The 17,264-nt window shown below is 44.1% G+C and overlaps 1 protein-coding gene across 4 annotated transcripts in view; it reads left to right on the top strand.

Moving 5' to 3' along the window:
• The first annotated feature begins 523 nt into the window (after positions 1 to 523).
• Positions 524 to 17,264, top strand: part of EXOC3 (exocyst complex component 3) — a 425,366-nt gene continuing 408,625 nt past the window's right edge. For 2 of the 4 annotated variants that reach the window (XM_085888578.1, XM_085888576.1), the window contains exons 1-5: positions 525 to 721; positions 7,483 to 7,592; positions 7,700 to 7,759; positions 16,569 to 16,788; positions 16,911 to 17,157. In XM_085888578.1, the coding sequence (XP_085744704.1) occupies positions 7,509 to 7,592; positions 7,700 to 7,759; positions 16,569 to 16,788; positions 16,911 to 17,157 (611 nt within the window). In that variant the 5' untranslated portion in view covers positions 525 to 721; positions 7,483 to 7,508. Of the gene's footprint in view, positions 722 to 854; positions 998 to 7,482; positions 7,593 to 7,699; positions 7,760 to 16,568; positions 16,789 to 16,910; positions 17,158 to 17,264 lie in introns of all 4 variants that reach the window. The other 2 variants (XM_085888577.1, XM_085888579.1) reach the window with 2 other exon arrangements.

The following is a 17,264-nucleotide window of genomic DNA, read 5'->3' as shown; positions in this document are numbered from 1 at the left end:
ATCTTACCTAATGGGGCGGTGTAAACGGTGGCATTGTCATCTTACCTAATGGGGCGGTGTAAACGGTGGCATTGTCATCTTACCTCATGGGGCGGTGTAAACGGTGGCATCATCTTTCCTCATGGGGCGGTGTAAACGGTGGCATCATCTTTCCTCATGGGGCGGTGTAAACGGTGGCATTGTCATCTTACCTAATGGGGCGGTGTAAACGGTGGGATTGTCATCTTACCTCATGGGGCGGTGTAAACGGTGGCATTATCATCTTACCTAATGGGGCGGTGTAAACGGTGGCATTGTCATCTTACCCAATGGGGCGGTGTAAACGGTGGCATTGTCATCTTACCTCATGGGGCGGTGTAAACTGTGGCATTATCATCTTACCTCATGGGGCGGTGTAAACGGTGGCATTATCATCTGCTGAGTAAAACTAAAGACAACCTATAAATTTGAATGAACCACCAATTCTGCGCTTCTATATGTGCGATCACACTGTAAACGTATTAGATTAAACTTTCTTTAAACATACAGAACGATGCGCGATTGCAATAGTTTGCGTCACCGGGATGTGTTGAGTTGCTCGGTTTCTTGCGGAGCATTCGTAAAGTGACTGACGAAGTCAAGCACTCTGTGGTTGACCGGTTGTTAAGGAACGGCTGGCTTGGCAAGCGCTAGTTTTCCGCTTGGTAACCGAACTCACCTCGGACCATCTCCAAGCTCACAGGTCCGACTGTATTTATTTTATTATTACTCTCCACATTGATGTGTTCCTATTCAATCATGTTTGTTTCCCACGCCTGTTCATCAGTGCCCTTCTCATGAAGTACATTATACCTGCTGACGTTTGTCCGGCACAGTTGTACACGGTTGTACGCAGTACTCGGACTTACCTGCACGTACTTGGTTACGTCATACAGTGCTCATTAAGCCGGGTGTCCTTTCTGCAAGCATTCGTTGGTTGTACGTTCAAAAAACAATTCATGTCTTTCGCGAAGAGAAGGTGAGTTATCACCGTGCAACGTGAACATGTGTCAAATTCTTGCCCAAATCGCCTTGAGTCGAGCATCCTTTCTTCATCTGTAAGTGTAACACACCCTTCATACCTTTTGTACCTGTAAATCCACCTGGACTCGTATTTTCTCCTTTAAATACTGTGTTTCAAGTCTTCATGAAAGATTCTCATCGACTTTGACAAACTTCATATCCTGATACCAATGCTAATCCTATTACTGCACAATGTAATGTGGTGGTGGTGGTGGTGTTGTAGTACAAGTAGTATAGCCCCAGACAGTTCTCAAGGCGACAGTAGATCGATTCGCCCCCCCCCCCCCCCCATGTCTAGGATTTTGTGACCCTGCTTTCCTGAAGTCAGGGCCTCGACATAATTAGAGAGACAGAGAGCACACACACACACACACACACACACACACACACACACACACACACACACACACACACACACTGATCGGCACTCTGGCCGTGACCGTGCTGCCCTGTTGAATCCAGGAAGAATGGGGAAGATTTGATCCCTGACTTGCATTGGGGGGTACAACCACCGCGAGGAGGCGTCTCCGAGAGTTGTTTAACCTGATCTTACTAACAGGTGTATTTTTCAACCCCAACTCAAACCCATTCAATTTCACAAAATCTGCCAAAGTTTCACATCATTGACTAAACATGGTGTTTTATTGATAACGTCAACAAACACAAGAAAAATAAAAAATAAATATATCACCTAAAATTGATCGACCAACTGGGGACTTTGATGACCCCAACTCTGAAGCACTAAATTTGGGCGGCCGGTCCATTACATTTGTACAGCGTTGGCATTTGTCAGGGTCGACCAATGACAGAGTCACATCGATGCTGCCGTGACTAAAACTATTGGCACCCTTGCACTTTTTTTTTCAAATAATGCATCATTTCTTCCACAAAATTGTTGAAATCAAAAAATATTTTGGTATCCACATGTGTATTTGTTTGGTTTGCAGTGGAACAAAACCAAACCAGAGAGTTGGTGTCAAAGCCACCCAATGCTCCCCTGTTTATACATTTATCGCTTTTAAAAGACTAGTCTAATAATATTTTTTTATAAAGCATTGCAGTGAAGTCTGATCCAAATAATTTTAAAGCAATATATGTATCTGTGTATTGTAATCAGTAAAAAATAGTGTGGTAGATAAAAACATTAGAAAGGAAAAAACTTGCACCAAAAACTTTAACATTTTCACGCTGATGCTCACGCTCACGCCGGGGGTATCGCTATAGCTCTCTGTTCTTCGAACAGACAAGCTAAAAAGTAGTATGTAGTGTTTTGACTTCACAAATATTGAGTCTCTGAAAAAGGTGCACCAACAAAATTTATTTCATTTGGACTTCATTGCATCCCTAGTACACATATTAAATAAATGGCAAGTGTCTAGTATAAACAGGTAAGCATTGGGTGGCTTTGACACCATTTTGGTTGAAATTTAATTTTTTTTTTTAAATCATTTGTTAATTTCAACTTCACTACATCAACAATATACCCCAAAGGAACCTCCATGCCAAATATCAGCATCTTAGTACAAATATTAAATGAATGGCAAGCTTCTAAATAACTTGCACCAAAAACTTTACCGTTGATGTGCTCCAAAAAAGTTAAGTTCAAAACAGGTCAAAAATTTAAGACATTTGAAATTATTTTTTTTAATTTCAACTTCACTACATCAATAATATACCCCAAAGGAACCTCCATGCCAAATATCAGCATCCTAGTACACATATTAATGAATGGCAAGCTTCTAAAAAATAACTTGCACCAAAAACTTTAACGTTGATGTGCTACAAAAAAGATAAGTTCAAAACAGGTCAAAAATTTAAAACATTTGAAATTATTTTTTTAATTTCAACTTCACTACATCAATAATATACCCCAAAGGAACCTCCACGCCAAATATCAGCATACTAGTACACATATTAAATGAATGGCAAGCTTCTAAATAACTTGCACCAAAAACTTTAACATTTTGACGCTGATGCTCATGCTCACGCCGGGGGTATCGCTATAGCTCTCTGTTCTTCGAACAGGCGAGCTAAAAAAGCTGAAAAAAAAATTCCTAAATTTAAGCTTATTCCACAGAAATCCTAAAATGGCCCTGACAATATTACTGGCACCTTTTAGAAGTTGTTATAAATATTTAGATTTCAAGCAGGTGATTCTCCTTTACTTTGGAACTGAACTCACCTGTGGTGAGTTGCAGGTGCCTGCGATATATAAATCATTCATTCAACCAGTTTGAATAGAGAAAAGGAGTCGTTCTGCTGTTTTGTGTCACTGTGTGTACTACAATGAGCCTGGAGAAAAGAAAGAAAAACCAGAGAATTGTCTGAGGAGGTCAGACACAAGGTTGTAGCCGAGCATGGACAATCTCAAGGCTACAAAAGTCCATCTCCAGAGACCTTGACGTTTCTGTGTACACCGTACACAATGTTTTCTCGGAAGTTTAAGGTCCATGGCACTGTAGCCAACCTCCCTGGACGTGGCCACAAGAGAAAACTTGATCGAAGATTGCAGTGAAGGATTGTTCATATGGTGGAGAAAGCACCTCGATCAACTGCCAGATTCAAGCTGACCTTCAGACACAAGATACAACCGTTTCAACTCGCACCACCTGTCGCCAACTCAATGAAAGGGGGTTCTATGGTAGGAGACCCATGATGACCCCACTGATGAGAGAGATAAGAAAACCCAACTGGAGTTTGCCAAAACACACCTGAATACACCAATTCCTGGGAGAATGTCCTGTGGACAGATGAGTCCAAATTAGAGCTTTTTGGTAAAGCACATCATCTCTGCTTACAGAAAACAAAACGAAGCCTTCAGAAAAAAGAACACCTTCCCTACAGTCAAACATGGAGGAGGTTCAGTGATGTTTTGGGGTTGCTGTGCTGCCTCTAGCACTGGGTGCCTTTAATGTGTGCATGGCATCATGAAATCAGGAGATTACCAAGGCATTTTGGAGCACAATGTTCAACCCAGTGTCAGAAAGCAGGGTCTCCGTTGAAGGTCATGGGTCTTACAGCAGGACAATGACCCCAAACACTTCAAAAAGCACCCAGGAATGGTTCAAGACAAAATGCTGGACTGTTCTGAAGTGACCAGCAATGATTCCTCATCTAAATCCCATTGAACACCTGTGGGGAGATCTGAAAACAGCAGTTGGGAGAAGGCACCCTTCAAATCTGGGAGTCACTGGAGCAGTTTGCACAAGAAGAGTGAGCCAAACTGCCAGTAGGGAGGTGTAGGAAGCTCATTCATCACTATAGGAAATGCTTAACCGGAGGTATTTTGTCCAAAGGCTGTGCATGCTACCAAATATGAAGTCGAGGGTGTTAATAATTTTGTCAATGCCATTTCTTTTTATTGTATTATTTATATGGATATATTAAGTTCTGAATCAAAAACAAAGGCTCTGTAATATTAATAGTGAAATAATGAATTTTGGAGAGCCAATACTTTTGTCAATTTCAATTTATTTTTCGAGAAAATTGTGAGTTATTTGAAAAAGTGCAAGGGTGCCAATAGTTTTAGCCATGGCCATGTATTGGAAACCATGGAGAAACCATTGGCTTGTTCAGGTGTGTGTTTGGCAAAATTTATTCAGGCTTTCTTACATCTCTCTCTCTCAGCAGTGGGGTCCTCCTGGGTCTCCTACCATAGAACCCCCTTTCATTGAGTTTGTGACGGATGGTGTGAGTTGAAATGGTTGTACCTTGTGTCTGAAGGTCAGCTTGAATCTGGCAGTTGATCGAGGTGCTTTCTCCAGCATTCAAACAATCCTTCGCTGCAATCTTCGATCAAGTTTTCTCTTGCAGCCACGTCCAGGGAGGTTGGCTACAGTGCCACGGGCCTTAAACTTCCAGAAAACATTGTGTATAGTGGACACAGGAACATCAAGGTCTCTGGAGATGGATTTGTAGCCTTGAGATTGTCCATGCTTGGCTGTAATCTTGTGTCTGACCTCCTTCGACAATTCTCTGGTTTTCTTTCTTTTCTCCATGCTCATTGCGGTACACACCGTGACACAAAACAGCAGAACGACTCCTTCGCTTTATTCAAAGTGGTTGAATGAGTGATTTTTATATTGCAGGCACCTGTAACTCACCACATGTGGGTTAAATTCCATAGTAAAGGAGAACCACCTGCTTGATTTCTAATTATTTTCAACAACTTCTAAAAGGTGCCAATCATATTGTCCAGGCCATTTTAGGATTTGTGTGTGGAATAAGCTTAAATTTAGGAAAAAAAATTCAGCTTTTTTTGTTTTGTTCCACTGCAAACCAAAGAAATACATATGTGGATACCAAAAGATTTTTTTAATCTCAATTTTTTGGAAGAAATGGTGCATTATTTTTAAAAATGCAAGGGTGCCAATATTTTTGGCCACGACTGTATGAACGTCCCAATCAACATATCATCGTCCGCCAGTTGCTCGATGAGTACATTCCAACAACAACAGCAACAACCACATCGATGAACTCTCCTTCTTGCTGCTGAAATCTCAATTTGCACCTGGTAAATGCTAAAGTTGACATGAATGTCTTAGTGATCCGTGAACAGTTTACCATTTTATATGTCTGGTTCCTTTCTATTATCCTCGTTCAGAGTTGATGCATTAATACGCCACAGACTTTCGTCTCCCACAGCAATCTGAATCTTGGTGGCTTGTCTGACCTTGTCATTGATGCCCTCATCTGACAGCACAAAGTTCATTTGATGCTTGAACAGATTGAAAGCCTTCGCCGTTTCGGAGCTGGACCAGTCCATCATAGGGAACTTAGGCATGTTGAAAAACAAAAACGTGAAGAGTGCCACTGCGGTGATCCGGCGAGGCCCAACAATGTACAAATTCAAGTGGCTCATTAATCTTCAAGATCCCACTTTTGACACCATGTTGTAAGGTCAGGACACAGCTAGAATCGTGACATTTACTTGAGATGCTTCTGATTTTGCACAGTATTCAATGCCAGCAAGATTTCACCACCCACCCCCCTCGAAGAATCGTGCTGACAGACCACAATGCAACAAGTAGTGCACAATCGCAACACTGCTGATGTATCAAGGGCATTTCCACTCTGCCAAGCGATCATCATTCCTTACCATGCCCTTGCAATTAACCATGGTTGAAATAGTCACCTCTGATTTGCTCATGTCCGACTCTCAGCAACCTTCCACTGGACCTGAATCGTCTCGTTTTCTTGTTTTTTTTCCTTCCACCTCAATTTCATTTTGTATATTCCCCTTTCTGTTTAGCTCCGCTGCTGACCCATAGCATAGGAATTATTGATAACTAGCCGAAACCCTGTCACAGACAGATTCCGTTCCATGAGCCCAATATGACAACCAGTGGCGGTTCTTGTAAGAACCGGATCCCAGTCGATGTACTCCATGGCCTTACCTAATGAGGCCTACGAAACGTCCTTGTACACGACATTTTTGGTGTACACTACTCCTTGTGAAGAAGTCCCCTGATTTGTGCACGTGTCTACTTTGACGTACAAACACCATGTCAAAACTTCAGGTCACAGTACCGAGAAAAACGTGACGCGGCCGCTAGGAGGAGCACAAAATTGGTCCTTCAGTATTAATATATATATTCTGTCATTTATGTTGTTATTTTATGCCTTCAATCAATTATTTATTTTTAATCAACATAGTGTCACTCATTTGCTTGCATGGTGCAATTAGATTCAAAGTGAAACCATTTGGAAAATGAGAATGGCACTCAAAAGAGCGCATACCTCCACCAGGCTGAATAGTTTACGTTTGGTATCCCAATGATAGGCTTGGTCTGCATCCGGACCTGAACCAAATCGAATGTGCTTGTTCTCGTCACCTACCTAACTCGTCCACCTAGTTTGTCATAAACCGTCCACAACTTTTTGAAATATCATGCTATGTATCGTTTTGACTCTACCTCTCAATGGTGAAGAATCACTTAAAAAATTTAAAATTTATCTTATCTGGATCCAGGTGCAGGTCTTCATCAAAATCGAATCAATTTGTTCTTGTCACACCCAACCTGTCCACCAACTTTTGTCTGAATCCATTGATAACTTTTTTGAGATATCCTGCTCACAGACAAACTAACGGATGAAAACATAACCGACGTCCACCTTTGTGGCGGACAGGATTTTTACCTGATCTGATTCAGTGTGATTATGCATCTGATGGTTCCAGTTTTGGGTTTTGCAAACTGCTGCCTGGAGGTGCATGGCAATATGGACAAGCTTCTCCATGAACTTTGGTTCACTGTGTGGGGAGGGGATGGATGGGTGGGTAGATGGGGTGGGGGGCAGGTGGGGGGTGGTGGGGGGAGGATGGGGATGAAGAATGTGCATGTTCAAAAGACCTTTGTTGTAATGTGGTACAAGTTTAGGAGTGCGTTGTACAAATTGGAAATGCTTGCCTTGCTGCCATGACAAACTTTTGTCTTTGGACAGTGGGTGGTGGTATCGAATCCAATAAGATGGAGAGTATGGATGAACAGGCACTGGGCGTGGCTGTGAAGAGAGTTGCTGCAATGCTGCAAAGACCGGATCAACTTGACAAGGCAAAAATTGTCATTATTCTTGCTTTAGGATCGTGGGAAAAAATTCCAGCTGCCTCTATTCATTGTTTTGCATACTCAGTCTCTTGACTTTTTCTTTTGACTTTCAGTTGGACCAATATCGCAAGCGAGAAGCTCGGAAGAAGGCCTCTGTAGAAGCCAGACTTAAGGTATCTACTGAATTAGCTACTACTTTCATCTTTATTATTACAACAGGAAAATTTATTTTTTCTTAATATACCCTTTTATAATGAACTCGCAGGGATACCCAGCATTGATGGGTGCTTTTCTAATCCTGCTGGCATTTTAAAGAAATCACACTTTGTTTTTTTTTTTCTTCTTTTTTTGTGGGGGCCAAGAACTCTTCCCTACACCCATCAAGGAAAGGGATCAGGTATCATTTAATATTACCTTTTGCATAGCTATAAAGGCTTAGGAATGGTAGGTGTGTGCATGCGTGTGTGTGTGTGTGTGTGTGTGTGTGTGTGTGTGTGTGTGTGTGTGTGTGTGTGTGTGTGTGTGTGTGTGTGTGTGTGTGTGTGTGTGTGTGTGTGTGTGTGTGTGTGTGTGTGTGAGATCAGACTAATCCAGGGTAAGTCCGTCAACTGTTAATTGACCAAACAGTTCCTTAACGTTTTAGTTTACATGTGATTAGGCACATGCATCCACTAACCTTTCTTAAAAGTGATTAAATTATCACAAAATCCCACAGAATACCCAAAGGTGGGGTGGGCAAAGCCGGACAACCAATCAATGCACGTATCACGTCACTCACAAATTCTGACGGTTATCAAATTTGAAAACCATTAGCACATTAATGGATCAAACAAAACACTCATGTAGCCCAATTTGATTACAATAACAATAGTTCAGATAAGCCAAGTTCACATAACTTCAGACTCATGTGGACAACTTTGGTTAATATATTTAGTACCAGAAACAAAGCCAGACAAGCCAGGCAAGTGATATGTACCCCATCCACCCATGCAGAAAGCTCCTTAGAGACAATGAGGTGAGGGTGTTTGCCCCCCCTCTCCCCCACCCGTGGAAACTATAAACCCACCTTTGTGTGGGCACCACTTGATACGTGCCATGGATGCAGCACCAGATGGACCTTCCACGCTATTCCATTGAAGGTCATCACATGCTTCCAACTTTTTTTGAAATGTTGGGTCATGTGCTGCATCATATTAAAGATAGGATCTGTTTGGGGGAAGAGGTCGAAATATTGCCTGCAGTTAGGGCTGATAAAATGCAGGCCGAACTGGAGTCATCCGCAAGAAACAGAAAAAAAAATAATTATGCTGGAATTCCAGAGGAACCATGGAAGAAAAGGTTAAAGAAATACTGAAAAGCCAAAAAGTTAAAATATGAGTACACATGTTTGAATGAAAATACAAAGGTGGAGAAGCTCCTTAAAGGAACAAGTAGGGTGTCCAAAAATACCTGAACAACTTTGGTTGTTAATATATTTAGTACCCCAAATGATACAATGATATCCTTTATTTTGTATGATACAGAAACTCTTAAAGTTTTCTTTATTTGCAGGTCTGCTGGTTTAATGTGAAAGAAAATGGTGACTTGACAGGAGAAAGCTCAGTGTGTCAAACGGTTGATCGAGATGAGATCCGACACGCTAGTTCAGCGTAATTTCCGTACAAGGTATGGAAGGAATCCACCATCGCGGACCAGTATCAGAGAGTGGCACGAGAGGTCGAAGGCGACTGGAAGTTGTCAGAAACAGAAAAGTACCGGTCGACCAAGCACAAGTGCAGCAGACGTTGAACGAGTGCGTGAATTATTTCAATAAAGTCTCAGAAAATCAATTTGACGTCATCCAGAAAACTGGAACTTCCAACCACCACTGTACACAGGATTTTGTATGGAAGACTGAAGCTTTATGCTTATGAGGTGCGAGTTCTGCAGGAACGCAAACCAAATGATGGACCCAAATGCAAGGCGTTTGCCTTGGAAATGCTCACTCGCATAGAGGATGACGACCATTGCCTGAAAAAGGTCATGGTCACAGATGAAGCTTGTTTTCATGTATCGGGGAAGGTCAACCGACACAATGGAAGGTCAACGGGAAGGTCACGTGGTCATTGAACACATACGCGACAATACAAAGGTCAATGTGTGGTGTGTCCTTCTCTATGACCGCTTGGTGGGTCCGTTTTTCTTTTCAGAGGATGCAGTGACTTCGTCAATTTACATGAACATGTTGGAAGGATTTACCTTCCCACAGATTGAAGACCTCCAAACTGATATCATTTTCCAACAGGACAGCGCTCCCCCTCATTGAGCCTTAATCTTTTGAGCCGTCCTGAATGAGAACTTTCCAGGTCGCTGGATTGGTTGAGTTGGACCAACCACCTGGCCCCCATGATCACCAGATATAACCCCCCGTTAATTTATTTTATTTTTTTTTCTGTGGGGGATTGTCAAAGATGTTGTCTGCAATACCAAGGTGGCAAACCTGTAGGATCTTTTTTTTTCTCGAATCGCAGCTGTGTGCCCACTGGTGGATGCAAACATTGTCATGGCCAAGCTCATTTTGCTTTAGAAAAAAACATCCAGGTGATTCATGAAAGCCATTTTAATTACAATCTTATTTAGTGATTACGTTACGCCTGGCCAATAATCTAAAATCCCATAGTACCTTTCCGAAAGAGGTGGCCATTATTTGCTGATCCTGATACCCTGGCCAAATTCAAAATTCCTGCACTGGCTGATGGCTGCTTTGGCAGTGTACTTTGACTGAGTAGTGTGGGGTACATTATTAGAAATTGAAGCATTCATGAACTAGTTGTGGACACCTTGATCCCTAGCAGTGGAGTATGGGAACAATAATTATTATTTGAGCCACTGAGAAGTAAACTGGGCTATCCAACACTATACAACTTCGAAACTAAAAGGTTTCAAAGTTATGGTCCTCATTTGGAATGTCGTTTAATAATATTAGCATTGATTTAAGAGCAGTATCATCCTGAATTATTTTGTTTAAAATTAAGATCAACACCGAAAGTGTACTGACCTTAAAAGACGACTTCATTGTATGTACTAAGCCTGGTGCTGACTTTGTGGTGAGGGTGGCTGGCTTGGGATCTGGGGATCCTGAGTTCAAGCCCCGTTAGCCACTGAATTAACACCAGGTGTGGTTGACTCAGCCTGTCATCCTTCCGAGGTCGGCAAAATGAGTGCCAGTGTACTGCTATGGGGCACAGCATCCGCGGCATTGTCACGCCCCAACAAAATGATAATTACCCGGCACCCAAGCTTCCACACCCAAGAAGAAGAAGATTTTATGTACTCGTACATTTCGCCATTTGATGTTTCATAGACCAGTTAACTTTTCAGAGCCTCATTTATTATTGGTGCTGTTTGATTAGTGGTGTAATTTGGTTACCTGATTTGTAAATGCTGTTGCATCGAAGGCTCACAAACGCGATATGGCACAGGATCTTTTATCCCGTGAACAGCCAAAAGGTGGTAAGGCTTAAGTCACATTTGCCACGGCGGCCGTGGGGTCTTCAAAATCTACGGCCATTAGCAATTATACGGCGGCCGCAGTATTTCCATGGTCACACAATGTAGCAGTCACGTGTTTTCATTTTTCGGGGAGCCACACGGCGTATTTAGGCATAAGTCACATTTTCCACGGTGGCCGTGGGGTCTCCAAAATCTAGGGCCACTAGCAATTATACGGCGGCCGCAGTATTTCCATGGTCACTCAATGTAGCAGTCACGTGTTTTCATTTTTCGGGGAGCCGCACGGCGTATTTAGGCATAAGTCACATTTTCCACGGTGGCCGTGGGGTCTCCAAAATCTAGGGCCACTAGCAATTATATGGTGGCCGCAGTATTTCCACGGTCACACAATGTAGCAGTCACATATGTTTTTATTTTTCGGGTAGCCGCACGCCATATTTATAAATTGTGGAGACCGAAAACGTGGGGTTGCCGTACGGTCTTTGATTTGATGTTGCACGGTGAATGTAGGGCGTTCCTGCGGTGGCCATAGAATTTTCAAGGCAGACGCAAGGCGACCCCAGGGGGGCCCTAAGGCGAATATGCAGCCAGACGGATGGTAACGAGTGGGTTCTTTTTTTGTTTTTACCAGTTTTTTTGTTTTGGCTTGTCGAATTGCTACGGCGAACGTAGAAATTAAAAAAAAGTTATAACTCCGCGTTATAATTCCACGGCGACCTTACGACCTGTAAAATATAGCCAAACGACGTAGGGCCACCCTGAGGTCACCGCAGAAACTCTGCGGCCGCCGCACTTTTCTGTCAATTCAGAGGGCGTACGGCCGCCGTATCCTCGCTGCAGAGCAAATGTGACCGGCCTTAGATCTTAGAAATTGTGGATACCGAAAACGTGGGGTTGCCGTACGGTCTTTGATTTGATGTCGCACGGTGATCTTAAGGGGGCCCTGCGGCGGCCATAGAATTTTCAAGGCAGATGCAAGGTAGCCTCAAGGTGCCTGCAAGGGGACCGCAGGTGGGCCCTAAGGCGAACGTGCGGCCAGACGGACGGTAACGAGTGGGTTAATTTTTATTTATTTATTTATTTATTTATTTTTTACCAGTTTTTTTTGTTTCAGATTGTCGAATTGCTACGGCGAACGTAGAAATGATAAAAGTTATAACTCCGCGTTATAATTCCACGGCGACCTTACGGCCTGTAAAAGATAGCCAAACGGCGTAGGGCCACCCTGAGGCCACCGCAGAAACTCTGCGGCCGCCGCACGTTTCTGTCAATTCAGAGGGCATACGGCCGCCGTATCCTCGCCGTAGAGCAAATGTGACTTAGGCCTTAGCTAACCTGCATTCAAAAATGAATTACCCTGCACTTGGATTCACTTTACGATTCTCCAAGGTTATTCCCAATTAAGCCAAATTCGGTGGCGGAACAAGTGCATGAGGTGAAAAATGGGAAAATGTCTCTGAACCTTTACGAGGGTTTATTTTTTATAAAATAAAAAATATGTGGAAAAGAGGTTGAAGGGATGTGGGGAACCAAGCAATCCAAGCGACACGGCAGACATGTGTCGGGAGAGGGGTGGAATTTAAACTTTTCTACTGTGCAATGATAAAGACATAAACAATCCTAACCCAGCTGAGGTGCCACACACCACACTATTGCTAACAAAGAGGAATAGACCAGGAGCCCATGGGGCTTAGCTCAACCGAAGAGGGGAACAATTGCCGTCATGGTAAGATGCCAGATGATATTCTCACCTCAGAACTCTGTGTCTGCCGGGACACTGCTGCTGGGTTGACATTCTGTGGTCAATATCCGTATTGCATAATCGGCGCCAGCTCAACCTGGCAGCGGAACGGCCCCAAGTAGGTTTCTGATATTATTCGTATAGCTTGTAACACGGTATAAACAATGACAGAAGATTTCGCCGCTGGAATACCGGTGACAGACGCTAATTAGATGCCGCAAAAAAATCACGCTAGCTGAACCGAACAGCGGAACGGCTAAAACCAACGCAGAATGCTAGTAAGGGGTCCCCTGAGTACAAAAGCAGCACTGACAGACAGCTTTGTCGCTGGGCCCCCCAGGAGAGACGCTCCCTAATTCGGGACCCTTTGGTTGCGCCAGCTCAACCGAACAGCGGAACGGCTAAAACCAACGCAGAATGGTAGTACCAGGTCCCCCGAGTTCAAAAGGAGCACTGACAGACAACTTGGTCGCTGGGCCCCCAGGACAGACGCTCCCTAGTTCGGGTTCCCTTTGGTTGCGCTAACTCAACCGAATAGCGGAATGGCTAAAACCAACGCAGAATGCAAGTAAGGGGTCCCCTGAGTACAAAAGGAGCACTGACAGACAACTTTGTCGCTGGGCACCCCAGGACAGACGCTCCCTAATTCGGGACCCTTTGGTTGCGCAAGCTCAACTGAACAGTGGAACGGCTAAAACCAACGCAGAATGGTAGTACCAGGTCCCCTGAGTTCAAAAGGATCACTGACAGACAACTTGGTCGCTGTGCCCCCAGGACAGACTCTCCCTAGTTCGGGTTCCCTTTGGTTGCGCAAGCTCGACCGAACAGCGAAACGGCTAAAACCAACTCAGAATGGTAGTACCAGGTCTCCCCTCATTATGTCGCCGGCAGGCGACCTGAAGTACTCGGTTGAATTCGGGCATACGATGAGTTTTCTACGTCTGTTTTTAGACTACTGTGTCTGCGATTGGTCAGTCGAAGTGACGTCATGGAATCACCACGAGGCGACCAATAGGTCATCCAGGGATGTAGTCGGAACCGAAGACGATTTACGAGTCAGACCGGAAACCGGAAGTGGAAAACGAAATTGAAATTAACTAAGAAAACAATTGTTTTCAGCTAAATTTTCTCTTCTCCCTGCCAGGGAGCAGTCCACTGTGTGTGTAAAACATGTTTGGAGTGATTGTAAAACTATAAATCAGCGAAAATCGCGTCCAAAGCACACAGATGATCTGGCACCTGACTTCGCTCGTCGAGTCGGGTACCAGATCAGCATATAAATACTTGACATGTCGGTTTCGTTTTCCACTTTCGTTTTCGGTCTGACTCGTAAATAGTCTTCGGTTCCAACTACATCCCTGGATGACCTATTGGTCGCCTTGTGGGATTCCATGACGTCACTTCGACTGACCAATCGCAGACACAGTAGCCTAAAAACAGACGTAGAAAACTCGTCGTATGACGGAATTCAACCGAGTACTTCAGGTCGCCTACCGGCGACCTAATAATGAGGGGACCTGGTACTACCATTCTGAGTTGGTTTTAGCCGTTCCGCTGTTCGGTTGAGCTTGCACAACCAAAGGGAACCCGAATTAGGGAGCGTCTGTCCTGGGGGCCCAGCGACCAAGTTGTCTGTCAGTGCTCCTTTTGTACTCAGGGGACCTGGTACTACCATTCTACGTTGGTTTTAGCCGTTCCATTGTTCGGTTGAGCTAGCGCAACCAAAGGGCCCTGAATTAGGGAGCATCTGTCCTGGGCGGCCCAGTGACAAAGTTGTCTGTCAGTGCTCCTTTTGTTCTCAGGGGACCTCTTACTAGCATTCTGCATTGGTTTTAGCCATTCCGCTGTTCTGTTGAGCTAGCGTGATTTTCGCGGCATCTAATTAGCGTGTCACCGGTATTCCAGCGGCGAAATCATCTGTCATTGTTTATACCGTGTTACAAGCTATACGAATAATATCAGAAACCTACTTGGTGCCGTTCCGCTGCCAGGTTGAGCTGGCGCCAATTATGCGATACGGATATTGACCACAGAATGTCAACCCAGCAGCAGTGTCCTGGCAGATGCAGAGTTCTGAGGTGGGAATATCATCTGGCATCTTACCATGAGGATGGCAATTGTTCACCTCTTCGGTTGAGCTAAGCCCCATGGGCTCCCGGTCTAGAAGCAGGGGAGGACTTCAACAGGCACAAAGCTGGTGGTAGCTGTTGGTTGCTGTCATGCAGGTGAAGTGTGGCTTGGGAATGGAAGGGTGGCAGGAGTGATGCGGTGGAGGAGAGGGATTGTGAGGAGGTTCCATGCAGTCCTCCCTGTCCTGATGACAAAGCAGAGTGGGATATGGAGAGCCAGCAATACAAAGGAGAGAGACAGACACACACAGACAGACAGACAGGAGACATGAGATCTGTTTCTCTCTTGAAGTCCAAGGTCCAACTCTGTGCAAGTGCGGCGACAGCCCTCGTCGACTCTAGGACCACCTTCCCCTGTGGCAGGTCCTGTGCCTGGATGCCCACTGCTTGTGGGAGGTGCCATCTTCTGGGCTGTCACACCCTGTGCGGCAGCCCCAATAAAATAAAAGTCTTCCATCTCTCTTCAGAGCTCGGCAGCTGACCTCACCACCATGTCTTGCGGTGTGCCGGCCAAACAGTTCATGATCTGTCCATTGAAGCTGCTAAGCCTTTCCATTGTGCATTTTTTTTTTGTGGCTGCAAGTCCTCACCTCGCCCCGCTTGCAAACAAGTTTTTTTTTCACACAAACAATATTATCCCTCGCTATAGTTTCTATAAATTATGTGCCCTGCCTCTTCAGCATCACGTTTAAGAAGACATGCTCTGACATTTTCCTTGTTTACAAGAGTAAATCTACGCCACGCAAAACACACGGACCATGCTTTTCTTACAACAATCTAGTTCTCGACCCTCCCCCACAGCCCTCCTACCACATATCAATACCATTTGCCAAATTGAGTGCCAATTTGTTACTGCTGTGTTTGTACAGGGTGGGGCAGAGAAACAGGTTATTGTTTTTTTTTGTTTTTTTTTTTAACTCAGTAATTAAATAAACATTTTGTATTTGCCAAATTACAAATATGCCATCTTAAAGCATGCCATTCATTTCTTGAAGATCACATCATCGTGGTGACCTCCAAAATGGGCATTTACACAGGCATTCCTCTCGTCTTCCACGCATGTTTCCCATGACGCGGCGTAGCATCTCCAAAAAATTCCGACAATTTTTTGACAGTCTTTCTTTCAGCTCTTCAATATTGTGTGGGAGATGAGTGTACACTTTGCTCTTTAAGTGCCCCCATAAAAAAGTCACATGCTGACAGGTCTGGGGACCTTGGAGGCCAAGTAATGTCACTATTCCTGCAGATGATGTGCTTATGAAAAAGTAGTCGTACGGCGGCCATTGACACACTGGTGGGAGGAATGTTGCACCATCCTGTTAAAACCAACTGGCCTCATTAACTTGAGGAAACCTAACAGCTAGTTGATCAGTCAAAAAAGTTGTGATCATGTTGGCATAGCAGAGATCGGTTTTTTTAACCTCCCGTTTCTCTGCCCCACTCTGTATTTACACAGACACCTTGTAAAAGTGTATTCATTAATATTTTGATGTTTCTTACAGTCTTTCTGTGTTTAAGTATATTTTAATTAAATATTTTGGCACTCCTTTTTTTGAGTGTACTGGAAGTTACAGTTGAGTGACATATTCAGTGATTCCAGATTATGTGCGTTCCTTGCAGGCAGCAATTCAATCACAGCTGGAAGGTGTGCGCACTGGGCTTGTCCAACTGCACACTGCTCTTGATGATGTTCAGGGAGTGCGAAACTTGCTTGCTGATGTCAGCAAGGACTGGCGAGCCAGCATTGCCACAATTGGAAGCCTCAAGGAGGTTAAAGATGCCGTGGTCCAACACAGCCAGTTGGCAGGCGCAATAGAGAATCTAAAGAACATATTTTCTGGTGTGTTTGGAACCATTTGGTCTCAATGTTGAGATTAATTTTGTTAATTGCTTAAAAAGAACTGCACACTCCTTTGAAATACAATTCCATAAACAATTTTGATGTATTATTGCTGTGTGCAGTACCAGAAATCGTGCAAAACACGAAAACTCTCATTGAACAAGATAAGTTTCTCGAGGCACACAAAGCTCTAATGGAACTAGAGAGCTCAAGAGATGAACTGCTGTATGAGCAATTCCGCATGGACAGTCACAACATCACAGACATGCATCTCATCTCATCGTACTTCTCGGCCGTAGAAAGCCTCTCACAGGACCTCGCAAAGAAGCTTTGGATCATTCTTGCACGGGTGTTACCCACAGTGCGCAGGTTGGTGTTCCATGCAGATATTTGGACGAAGCAGGCTGTGTGACATGGTGAAGTGTTTGACTTGAGGACTGTGTTTGTGGGGATGTGCTTTGAAGTGGTTGTTGCAA

Source organism: Eptatretus burgeri, chromosome 7, assembly GCF_056783735.1.
Source record: "Eptatretus burgeri isolate ZD-2024b chromosome 7, Ebu_testis_v1, whole genome shotgun sequence".
In the NCBI taxonomy this organism is placed as follows: domain Eukaryota; kingdom Metazoa; phylum Chordata; class Myxini; order Myxiniformes; family Myxinidae; genus Eptatretus; species Eptatretus burgeri.
The sequence above is the reverse complement of the archived record's forward strand: the minus strand, read 5'-3'. Positions and strand labels throughout refer to the sequence as shown.